Genomic DNA, 13,170 nt, shown 5'->3' with positions numbered 1-13,170 from the left:
TCAAGCGATTCTCCTCCCTCAGGCTCCCTAGCAGCTGGGATTACAGGCGCCTGCCACCAAGCCCAGCTAATTTTTGTATCTTTAGTAGAGATGGGGTTTCACCATGTTGGCCAGGCTGGTCTCCAACTCCTGACCTTGTGATCTGCCCACCTCAGCCTCCCAAAGTGCTGGAAGTACAAGCATGAGCCTCCGTGCCTGGCTGCCCTGCAAATTCTTTATGTTGCTCAGGCTGTCCTTGAACTCCTGGGCTCAAGTGAGCCTCCTGCCTTGACCTCCCAAAGTGCTGGGATTACAGGCGTGAGCCACAGCACCAACCAAAAAGACATCTTTAATCAATTAAAAAGATAACCTACAAACTGGAAGTGCAGAACATATTTACGACAAAGTATTAGTTATCAGGAATACATAAAGAAAGCCTACAAATCAATAAGAAAAGACAAATGTGACATTACAATAGGAAACATACCTAAACAGATATCTCACAGAAGATGAAACATGTGGCTAATAACCATATTAAGGGTCGTTCAATCTCTTTAGTTATAAAGGAAATTAAAATTAAGGCCACAATGTGACATAGTTCCATAACAACTAAAACAAAATGATACATTATCCAGTGGCGTGTTGCCGCTGGCTTATAGGAGCTGACTGTGTACATCTCCTTTTTCACAAAGTGATGTCATGTTGGTAGTTTGCAATCAATCAGCCACGATGGGAAAATTTGTACCATGGGAATTAAAAAATGGTACTAATCAGGGATTGTTTTTTTCAGAGTCAGCTTATTAGCACACCACTATGTAATATATGTTAAGATATATATACTTGGTGCAATAATATATATTTTTAAAGCAAAAGAATAAACACGAAGTTCAAGATAGTGGTTAGGAAAAGTCAGACGGACTCAATAGAAAAGAAGCACATGAGTTAGACTGAAGTTACTGATATTCTAATTCTCCAAGATTAGGTCATAAAGGCTCAACGTATTAAAAATAAACCAAAAAGGTGGCTATAAGCTAAGAAAATCATGAACTAAGGATTATGATTTATCCAGTTCTTTGCACCTGACAGCCATAAAAAATACTTTTTCTAGATATGTTTTAGCAAAGTAAAAAATAACATACATACATTTTAATATACACACACGTATTTTTTACATTGCATGCCCTTCTTTGTACAGATAAGACCTTATAGCAGTTGATCTTAACCAATTTTAGATCAGTCTCTACTGAGAATCTGATGGAAGGCATGGAAGCTCTCCTCCCACAAATGTATGCAGCAGCACACACACATATCAAATTCTGTAACCACTTTTGGGGGTCAGTGACACATGAAAGCCTATCTATGGCCCCCATGTTAAGAATGGCTGCCTGACAGGGTATAGTTTGTTAGAGAAAACTCAGTGTGGTCAAGACAAATGCAGTCAACAAGATCTGTTGGTGATATAATGGGAAAAACAATCGTTTTGGGGGATTAAGAGTATGGTGACAGTTCAAGGAGTAACAATTCAGATAATGATAGGTAAGGCATTTTTCTTATCTAGCCTTGATTTTCTCACTGTAAATGAGAGGCTGAAGTAGATAACTGCTAAGGTTTTCTCTAAGCTCTAAAATTAAGTCTATAAACAAGTCAGGGCCTGATTTCATTTGATTAATTAATTAATTTATTTTCTGTTCTCACGGGGCCTGATTTTAATAAATTTCCTTTTAAAAGACAAGTTCTCAAAAACTTCAGGCCTACCTTTCCTCTGTTTAGAAAACCAGACATCTGTCTCTGTCAAAAGCTGTTTTAAAGATCCATTCCAAGAAGGCACAAGTTGAAGGAACATCCACTGGGTTAAAAAAATTAAATAAGAAAACAATTATGAAATTTCATCATTTTATGATTTTACATTTTCAGATTGCTTTCACCTTAAAATATAATAGCTAAAAAATTTAACTTCTACTTTACCAGCAATTGCAAAAAAGAAAGTACAACTATTAGATGACATGCTTATAAACACTCAATTTATCACGGCATTATCATAGTCCAATGGCTGGGTGCTGTGGCTCACACCTATAATCCCAGCACTTGGGAGGCCAAGGTGGGCTGATCACTTGAGAGAGGTTTAGACCAGCCTGGGAAACATGGTGAAACCCCACCTCTATGGAAAAAAAAAAAAAAGGGCATGGTGGCATGCATCTGGAGTCCCAGCTACTCAAGAGGCTGAGGTGGGAGGACCTTTTGAGCCCTGGAGGTCAAGGTTGCAGTGAGTCATGATTGCACCACTGTGTTCTAGTCTAAGTGACAGAGCGAGACCTTGTCCCGAGGAAAAAAGAAAAAAAATCACAGTCCAGTGATAAAAATTGGATGTGGGTGCTAAGGAGTAAGCCAATCCTTGAGAAGTCTTTATGGTAACTCACTGGAGATTACTGTATTAAAAAGGTAAAGGTCTAATATGTATATTACATTAGTAATTTTATACTAACTTATTCTACTGACTAACAACTCAATTTCACTAAATACTATATGAGATTATAAAAGCAAGAAATTAACACGGGAAAAAGGAGCTTCTTTGTCTTATTGTTGCTGAGATAATATGCACAGCAGGTAAGAGCAAAAACTTTTAAATCCTGGACCTGGCACTTAAGAGCTGGGCACATTACCTAATATCTCTGGGCCTTAATTTCTTCATTTGTAAAATGAGCATGATAATATGTTTATCTCATAGGACACTAAAATATTTAATATATATAAATACTTAGAATGGTGCATGGCATGTAAACACCCTGTAAGTATTAGCACTTATCATTACTGGCAAAAAGCAGTTATAACAACAGAAATGAATGCCACTGTGACAACTCACTGCAGGCTGCACCTCCTAGGTTCAGGTGATCCTCCCACCTCAGCCTCCTGAGTAGCTGGGACTACAGGCACAAACACCACACCCAGCTAAGCTTTCGGATTTTTTGTAGACAGGGGTTTTTGCCATGTTACCCAAGCTGATCTTGAACTCTGCGCCGTAAGCAATCTGCCAGCCTGGGCCTCCCAAATTGCTGGGATTACAGGCGTGAGTCACTGTGCCTGACCTCTGCACCAATTTTTTAAAAGACTGGATAGCCCAGATAGTAAAGTTCCTTGAAGAAAAATAGTAACAAAATTTCATCTCTACCATAGAAACAAACAAACAAAGAGTCCCTATGAGATAAGCTAGAAAGTGTCTCAGTCTGAAGTTTCACAACTGTGTTAAATACTCACAACAGTTTTGGGGACAAAAGGGTAAAGGCAGGATTATGCAGTACGAAGAGGGCAATGGACTGGGACTCCCAAGATCCAGTCTCTGCCTCAAGCCTGCTCTGAGTCTCACTATCTACATGAAAGAATAGTGGCTGATCTGTATCTTCAAAGAGTTGTGAAAATAAAATTAGATTTTTAAAATGTTGAAACTTTTCAAAAGGATGAAGTAAAACATATGCCAGACATGCAAACAAGCCTTTGAAAGAAAAATTTCAACATTGCTTAGAAAAAGTGTGTCTAAAAATACCATCATTAACTGAAGCTCAACTTTGAAAACGTTCCTAAAAATGATATAAAACATTTCTGATTACGTAAATAAATAACAACAACATATTTTTTGTTAAAGAGAAGTCTGGGAAAAAACAGAAAAGTATTCCTAAAATAGAAAAGTACAAAAAATAAAGTTAAAATCACTAATGATACCAAATCCCTAAATATAAAGACTTTTTAATGTTTTGGCCTATTTCCTTTTCCTACATTTATAACCATCCCTGTATTGCTGAACACTGTTTCCAGTTTTTCACCATTATACACAGTGCTGAGGTGACATCCTTGCATAATATGACATCATATTATGTCAGTACCTTTTTTAGAGCGGTGTATATATCCATCTCCACTTGCATCACAAATAAGTTAGATGAACCAATAAGCTGTTTCATGACATTTATACTGAAAAGGATAAATAGAGGGAGTGAGCTTATCTTTAGGCACGGGCTAAAGGATCCTGGTGGAACTAAAAGCTTTGTCTTTCTTTTAAAAAATACGTGGAATTAAAAATGACAGCAGTCCTTCTGCCCAAGACAAAGAATCTTAGAAAACAATCTATCTGGATACAAGGATACTTTTAATTCAGATAGTGTGCTGTGAAAGGTCCTTTTCACACTGATAGGGAAACAAAGAGCTCTGATCTGCTGATTAATCAAGTTAAAGCAAGGTTCCAATAAGAGAATTTTCAGTATGCGCTGATAAAATGACAGCCATCCTCTTTTGCCCTCCACCACCCCACTTCTATGTTTTGTTTTGTTCTTTAAAAAAATGCCAGGCATAGTGGCTCACATCTGTAATCCCAGCACTTTGGGAGGCAGGAGAATCATTTGAAGCCAGACGTTTGAGACCAGCCTGGACAACATGGTGAGACCTTGTGTACCAAAAAAAAAAAAAAAAAAAAAAAAAAAAAATTAGCCAATCATGGTGGTGTGCACCTGTAGTCCCAGCTACTTGTGAGGCTGAAGGGGTAGAAGGATCACTTGAGCCCAAGAGGTGGAGGTTGCAGTGAGCCGAGACTGTACCACTGCACTCCAGCCTGGGCAACAGAGCAAGATACTGTCTCCAAAAAAAAAAAAAAAGACACTAGAACAGCTATATCGTCAAAGTAATCTTTAACCTCTAGGCTTAAGAGAATTGCTTAGTCATAAACTATGGTTTTAGTACTATTCAAGAGCATAAGATCAAGAAACACGTGCTATTTAGAGTGAAAATGACATCATCAGTTATTTTGTTTTGTTTTGCTTTTCCTTTGTTCTTTCTTTCTTTGAGCCACAAAAAGCCAAGAGAGCATGTGGGTTTTTAAGAGGATCCTGCTCCTTTTTCAAAAAGCTCAATGAGAAATTAGAGTTGTCCCCTTGTATCTGTGGGGGGTTGGTTTCAGAACCCCCTACAAATACCAAAATCCTCTATGCTCAAGGCCCTTATATAAAATGGCACAGTATTTGCATGTAACCTATGCACATCCTCTCATATACTTTAAATCATTTCTAGGTGTTCTTATAGCACTTACTACAATGTAAATGTTATACAATAGTTGTCATACAATATTGGGTTTTTTGTTATCATTTTTTAAAGTTTTTCCCCCAAATCTTTTCAATCAGCAGTTGGTTGAATCCACAAATGGAGAACCCATGGATATGGAGGGTTGACTGTATTAAAGTGTTTCTAATGATTTTCAAATCAAACATTCTACAGTGATTTATTTATGCCTCGATATCACCAGGTGATGAATGTCTCTCACACTTCTCTACCAAATTACCTCGTAAAGGCAAAAGAAAGGAAAAAACCCAATGATCTAGGTGGTGGTCTAACCATAAAAATAACATTTCTATAAATGGTATCTTGAGAGTTCAAGGAAATTTGAATTCCCTCTATTCTATAATGTATTTAAACACAAAAATGTTTACCTCTCCCCCACCTCAACAACAACAACAACAACAACAACAACAAATCAGTACAATCAGTAAAATTCACATCCCGGGAAGCTATGCAATGTTTGACTTTAGTTTTGTACATTTCCATCAGAAAGTCACTTACTCCTGGGCACATTTGTATCCCTGTCTCCAAAGCACCGCTGTCAAGTAAATGCAAGCCAGAAAATGACTGTAATGCCAACCAGCCTTCAAAACTTCACTGCTAGCCAGATTTTCTCAGACCCATCACAAATACCTTAGTCCCATTACTATAAATAAGTTCCCTGACAGCAAGAGACCATGACAAAATCATCTCTGCATCCTTCACAGCCACAAACAGAGTATCTTTACATAATGAACAGTTAGGAAGTACTTGCTGCAGGAATAAATGGATAATATGCGTACTTAATCCAAAAAGCCAAACTAAGCTAGGTGCAGTGGTATGTGCCTATAATCCCTGCTACTTGGAGGCTGAGGTGGGAGGACTGCTTGAGCCCAGGAGTTTGAGTCTAGCCTGGGCAACATAGCAAGGCCCCCATCTCTTTAAAAAAGAAAGACTGCTATATAGCTTGGGTGGTGGGCAGTCCTCATTGTCACCGCCATATATCTTGTAGGTTTTTAGAACCCTGGAATCCATTTCTCACGGGTGACTGCGGTCCTATTATTCCAGCTTGGACTACATGGTCCACAGGTGACAGAGAAATCTTGGCCCTCTGGCTCCATCTCCAGGACCTCTGGCTCTGCGCTGTGCTGTGTGCGACCGGGTCCCGCTTGAAGATGAAGGCAGCGCAGTTGACTGTGGGAGCCTCTGCAGCCCCAGCCTGAAGCCTGCATGGGACCCTGTGTGGTGCTAACAGTTTTTTTTAAAGGAAGACTGATATTTTCTCAAAGAGAGGGGACGTCACTATCTTGCCCAGGATGATCTCGAACTCCTAGATTCAAGCAATCCTCCCAACTTGGCCTCCCAAAGTGCTGGGATTACAGGTCTAGGTTTTCCTAAATCTGCTTTTCTGGTAGAGAAACCCTGAGGACTGATTGGCTTTTGCTTGTCTAAAACCATGGCCTGCGAATTCGTAACATTCAGGGACATGGCCATAGACTTCTCTCATCAGGAGTGGGAATACCTTGACCTGGTTCAGAAGACCTTGTACCAGGAGGTGACAGTGAAGAACTATGGTAACTTGGTCTCAATGGGGTCTCACTCACACTGAGGCTGGAGTGCAGTGTCGCAATCACAGCTCACTGCAACCTTGACCTCCATGGCTCAAGCAATCCTCCTGCCTCAGCCTCCAGAGTAGCTGGGATTACAGATTTGAATTCAAGGAGTGAAATAATCAGAGACGGAAAAATGTACATTTATAGGAGCCACACATTTGTTACGCCACATCAGAGAATTCATTCTAGTGAGAAAACCGATCAACATGAAAAGTTTTTGAAGGTTAAAAAAAAAAAAAAAAGGCCAAAACAGTTTCTTCAAACTTATTTCTCAATAATAAAGATGATTTTTAAAATATACCTTTTAAATTCTCTAAAAGTCTGGCAAAACCTGAAACTTTTCTATAGTCTTATAACAGTAATGCATTTTTCTATTAAAATTGGTTAAAACAGTAGACATAATATCCATTATATTATTCACAACAAAGAAATAAGTTTGTGTAGCATTTCTTCAGCTTATGGATGTAGTCAAGCCCTTTCATTAAATTGTTTGCTTTTTCATATTTTTGTGTTCTACAAAAATGTTACGTACTTTAACAAATGATAAACAATATTTTAGGATGACTAATTATAAAGTTACTTGAAATTCAAATACCTGAGTTCTTTAAAAAGTTCAACATTCTGGTGAGTCATCAAATTGTTTAGAAGCCATTCAAGGCACCTGAAATTAAAACATATAATTATTACATTATATACTATGTATTTACAATTTATTAAGTAGGACTTATAGTTAAAATCAGAATATTAATCTTGCCAGAACATGCTCAAAACTTTTAACTTAACAATAGGAAATTTAGTATTATTTTTGTCAGTGGATATTATTAAGAGAATATTTCCTTTATATTAATGAGAGCATTTCTAGTTTTAAAACTTCATTTTGAGTTTGTGTTAAATAGTTTATCAAGGGGTCTGCATAGTACTATAACCTTTAAAATCTCAAAACAGGTACTGCAACTTTCAAGAGTTAGAAGGACTGTCAGTCATTGCAATGATATAATGTCTATCAGGCCTACTTCTTAAACAATTTTAATAGAAAATATACTATAAAGTGCAGTGGCATGATCACAGCTCACTGCAGTCTTGAACCTCCTGGGCTCAAAGAATCCTCTGACCTCAGCCTCCAGAATGGCTGGGACCACAGGTGCATGCCACCATGCCTGGCTAATTTTTTAAATTTTTTGTAGAGATGGGGTCTCCCTATGTTGCTCAGGCTGGTCATGATCTCCTGGGCTTAAGTGATCCTTCTGCCTTGGCCTCCCAAATCACTGGGATTACAGGTGTTAGCTACTACACCTGACCAAGAGTGACCAAGGTTTTTATAAGCATATATATAACCCATATGGTCACTGACAAAGACAATACTTTTGAGGAATTTACTAATTAGTCCAAAAGTTAAAATGGGCTTTTTATTTAACAAAATTCCATTCCCCTATCCTAATTTTCCTTAATTCTTTCCTTCTTATAGCTATACATTCTCTTAAGAAACTAAAGCAACCAAATTCCTAAAGTGGGATAGGAAGAAAAATGAGAAAGGTAACTCACTTTTTCTTTACAGAATCTAATCCATAGGTCCCTGCTGATGTGTAATAGCCACATACAGTTTTCACATTAATTGTTTCCTTCATTGTCTCACCACACTGCTGTATTAAACCGTCCTGTAAATATAAATAAGCACTGGAAAGGCCCATTTCACGTGGGAAAAATTAGCTCTGATATGTGCTTTTACATATTAAAAAGGAAAAAAAAAAAGAAGGAAGAAAGAAAAGAAAGAAAACTCATTAAGTGCAGCAAACCTAAGTTTTGTGTTTTTTTTTTAACAAGTCCAATAAAAATACTGAAAAAAATTCAGCAAGTATTCAACTAAATACTTGGAATTTGAAAATGGAAGGTGGGGGGAGCAGTCAGGTAGAGATGAATACTGCTATTCTTTTTCTTTTCTATTCTTCCCTCTCTGAGACCTTTGCAAATTTCTTTAGCAGCATTTTGTCTGTTTTGCCATTTCTTTTTAAATTAAGAAGTCTACATAGTCAGTTAACCATGTCATGGGCCTAAACAAATAGTATGCATTAGCAGAAAGTAATTATTAAGTTTAAAATAACTACAATATCTAAGAGACACACCTAAAACAAGTATATTGTTATTTTAAATTATGAACATTAAAGTTTTAACCTAAAATGTTTATATAGGTTTTAAGTGAACTAACTTTAATATATGGAAAGAATACTACTTTTCGTTCAAATTTCTGAAATATATTCATCATGCAGGTATATTAAGTTAAAGAGTTAGTAAATCATAAAAGTAACGCAGAAAGTGAATTTAGAACAAAATCAAAAGGACCAGAGTTAGAAAATAAAGTATACTTATTGGAAATAAGTATTGAAAGGATCAAAACATTTTGAAAATCAAATGATCTCAACCAAGGATATTTAGCAAGCTATTAACTAATATTTCAAATGAATCAGTACAAAAATACCACACAAAAGTTAAACAATTTTTAAGATTAAAATAAAACATTGACTCCATTAGGATTTTCAACTTACCTGGAAATCATTCTAGACTCCTCCCCTTTCCTCTTAACACTTAGTCTGTCACCAAGTCCAGTGGATTATCCCTGAATCTCTCTGCTATCTACTTTTTCCTCTCCAAGCTTATTGCTACTACCCTACTTTCCTCCCTTGGACGACTGCAATAGGTTTTGTCTCTAATGCTGTATTCATCATTCCTTCAATTCATCTTTCACATTGTTACTGAAGTATTCTTTCTAAAACATAACTTCGTCTTTCCCCTGATTAAAATATTCCAAAGGTGCTGTGTACGCTAAACTCAGCAATGTGTAACGGTATTTTCATGATCTGGCTTCTGCCCCTCTCTTCTCCAGTCCTTCTTATGTTTATGCAGGAGCCATGTTTCTGTTAGAGTCTTGAATCCTCCACGATTTCACATCGCTAGGTCTTAGTTTACTCTGTTCTGTCTGAAATGCTCTTCCTTCCCCTCTTCCTACTTTGCAATACAAACACACTTTCAACTTTCAAGACTCAATGTGGAAACGTTACTTTCCTGTGATACCACCAGGGTGAACTGACCACTTCCTTCTTTATGCATTCACTAAATGCTACAGGATGTTTATTATCATATCTATAATATTGAACAGCTCTTACTTTACCTCTGGGTTTGTATATCAACCCTCCCACCGCTCTCCACACATACATACTATATTGTGAACTTTTTGAAAGTAAGGATTACATCTTAAGTTACCTTTGGATTTCTGTGTCTAGTTTGACACAGTGCTCAATACACTTCGGTTAAATGAACAAATCTGTCATTCTGCCGGTAGATTAAAATACATATATGTGATTTATACACAATTCTTTCAAAACTAAGAGAAATTTAAATAGTAGGAATGCATGTTTATTTGAACCCATGAATGATATTAGTAATCATAAGCCATCTGCTTAAGAGTCAAGTCATTAATGAATAGAAATCTGTAAATGACCTTAGACAAGTAAGTTTTTTCCACATTATAGTCATACTAAGATATCTACACAGAAATGGCCTGCATTCATTTTATGCAGACATCAAGACTCCCTCAGTTATAATAAATTGCTTTTGGTTAGGCATTTTAAATGATTTCTAACAAATGGCATATTTATACGTTTCATTTTTATTTAAAAACTCTAAAAAGCTAAGCTTTATTTTTGTTTTTGGAGTACACACTTTGAGACAAAGATTATTATTCTGAACCTTTCTTTGAATCATGTGCATACTTACCAACTGCAGCAAACAAGCTGCTGCCAAAATGGCAACAACTCGACTGGGCTTTATCAAGACATCATCTCGATACAGTGAACCAAATGCAACCTGCAGTGCTGAAAGCAAGGTACACATGTAGGATGAAATAATATTTATATCTATTACAAGTATTATACAAATAACAATGATGACTGTCTTCACACACAAAGACATTTGTCTAAATGTGGCATGTACACGAAAGGATAACAGAAGTATCTCTTTAATTAAAAACGCTAGTAATCGTTACTGGTTGACACTGTTAATTTAATAACAAGGTTATAAATTTCTGTTTATTCTACCAAATCTAGCTGCATTCTTCTAACATGTAATCTTGACATCAGTGGTCACAACCAAGATGCCTTGGAAGAAGTTTTATAAGATACTCCTGAGTAGACCAATCGTTAAGTACAAATATGCAGACTCAAAGATAATCTTAACCCTGCTGCTTTCAGCACTTCACCACTGAGAAATGTGGTACAGTTCCTGAGTCCTGTCCATGCCACACTCATGCCCAGCCCCCACAGTGATCTATGCCTGTCCATCCTTCCTCCACCGCCACTGTTACGAACGTCCCACATAGTTTGCTTTGTAAATATTCTTAACTATTTCTTTGCCTTTGTATTGAGCACCAGGTACTTCCATGTGGACCACCAATGAGGGGAGCAGCAAGAGCACTGGAATGGGAATGAGGAGAGCTGTCGTCTGACATAGGCTCACTAAACTGCTCTGAGATCCAAAGTAAGTCCCTTAACTCCTTTGGGCCTCAGCTTCCTCAACTAAGGATTCTTTTAGCTCTAAAACAATATTACATGATTTATGCCTTTATTGTTCCCAGAAAATAGGGAATAATAAATAAGTATTATTTATCAGATTTTCTACATAAATAAAAAAATGGTCATACTTTTCCTTCCTTCATCCTACGTCTTCCATATCCCAGGTGGGCATATTTACAAAGATAAGTAAACAGACTGATAAGGCCCACATGACAAAACAGATTAGTGACAGGATGGACAGAACTGATAAACTATGGCGTAAATCAACATAAAATTATCACCTTGAGGTGATAAAAGGAGTTTTCTAGACTACAAGGCTAGAAGGAATTATTTAGTTTCTACCAAAAGAATAAGATTATGTTTTTATGATTCTTGCATAATAGTTAATTATTATGGTAGTTACCTTCTACATCAATGTTCTGGTCAGGAATCTCCAGTTCAATAATATTCATGCTGGATTCTTTCCAAGAACCACTGAACATACTAGAAAAGTAGCCAGACTTAAAAAAAAAAAAAAAAAGTCAACGATTATCAAGTACTTTCTGTGTCTTCCAAATTATTTTCCCATTTCTAATTCTAAGCAACTATTCTATCCATTAACTAATCTCATCCATTCTATTACTTCAACAGAAAAAGAACTGCCAAATGTCTACAGGAGAAAAGAAATTAAGATACGGACACTAATAGGTGTATCAAAATATACTTTCAGTTTAGTACTATTTTTGACAAAAAACTAAAATTCCTATATTACTATCTAAATTGAATTCCTGTATTTCTATTTGAACCTGGTTAGCTTTTTACTCAAACTGTTGAATCCTTACTGTACACCTGAGTGGCTATAAAGGACCAAACCAGTCCCAAGTCAGCACAAACAGAATGATTCCCAAAGAAATTAGGGAAAATCCAAAATTTAGTTTAATCTAATGAGAAATTTCCAGAATGGACCTGAATTCTTGGAAAGGTATAGAATGAAGTCTTTAGTTATCTGCCAGATAGCACTCCTCATAATTAGAATTATTTTGAAATTGATCAAATATTAACTAATTTATTTAAAAATGTTACTGAGTACTTAGTATGTAGAAGGCACTGTGAATATAGCAATAAACAAAATCAATATTGTTTCTGTCTTCAGGGTGCTTATATTTTAGCATGTGGCTTGAACTATAATCAATACAGCTTCCATGAGAGGTAAAGTTTTAACAGAGGTATTCTCAACCTTAAGTTCACAAAACTGCTTCCAGATATTAAAAAGAAACAATATGAATCATATCCTGAAGTTAAAAGCAATATTCTGATATAGTGTCTGGGCAACATACTTCAAGCCAAAATAAATTTGTTTCAAAAACACATTTTTTTTTTTTTTTTTGAGATGGAGTCTCGCTCTGTCACCCAGGTTGGAGTGCAGTGGCGCAATCTCGGCTCACTGCAAGCTCTGCCTCCCAGGTTCACGCCATTCTCCTGCCTCAGCCTCCCGAGCAGCTGGGACTACAGGTGCCCGGGGTTTCACGGTGTTAGCCAGGATGGTCTCGATCTCCTGACCTTGTGATCCGCCCACCTCGGCCTCCCAAAGTGCTGGGATTACAGGCGTGAGCCACCGCACCCGGTCTCAAAAACACATTTTAAAACATGATTAAAATGTTAGAGAAGGCAATTCCTTTCCAAATACTTCTACTGAAAAAGTTTATACTATACTGTCTTACCAGTAATTATTCTCAAATGGTAAAGAGGAAAAATATAAGTTCCAAACGATAAAAACTGTTGTTTTATTCCTAGTGCCTAGACCAATATCTGGAATAAAATATTTGGGCCCTTAGAGCAACATTGTATTCTATTTTGAAAACTCTGATTTTTTTTTTTTTTTTTTTTAAGACAGAGTCTCGCTCTGTTACCCAGGCTGGAGTGCAGTGGCACGATCTCAGCTCACTGCAACCTCCATCTCCCAG

General features: G+C 36.8%; 1 protein-coding gene across 1 annotated transcript in view; it reads right to left on the bottom strand.

Moving 5' to 3' along the window:
- Positions 1-13,170, bottom strand: part of LOC105465208 (germ cell-less 1, spermatogenesis associated) — a 50,764-nt gene that overhangs the window by 28,353 nt on the left and 9,241 nt on the right. Inside the window, exons 3-8 of the mRNA XM_011713486.2 lie at positions 11,631-11,727; positions 10,434-10,531; positions 8,208-8,320; positions 7,261-7,326; positions 3,855-3,939; positions 1,735-1,825 (exon numbers count right to left, since the gene is read on the bottom strand). Of these exons, the coding sequence (XP_011711788.1) occupies positions 1,735-1,825; positions 3,855-3,939; positions 7,261-7,326; positions 8,208-8,320; positions 10,434-10,531; positions 11,631-11,727 (550 nt within the window). The remainder of the gene's footprint in view (positions 1-1,734; positions 1,826-3,854; positions 3,940-7,260; positions 7,327-8,207; positions 8,321-10,433; positions 10,532-11,630; positions 11,728-13,170) is intronic.

The sequence above is a fragment of the Macaca nemestrina genome, chromosome 13 (assembly GCF_043159975.1).
Source record: "Macaca nemestrina isolate mMacNem1 chromosome 13, mMacNem.hap1, whole genome shotgun sequence".
NCBI classification, from domain to species: Eukaryota; Metazoa; Chordata; class Mammalia; order Primates; family Cercopithecidae; genus Macaca; species Macaca nemestrina.
The sequence above is the reverse complement of the archived record's forward strand: the minus strand, read 5'-3'. Positions and strand labels throughout refer to the sequence as shown.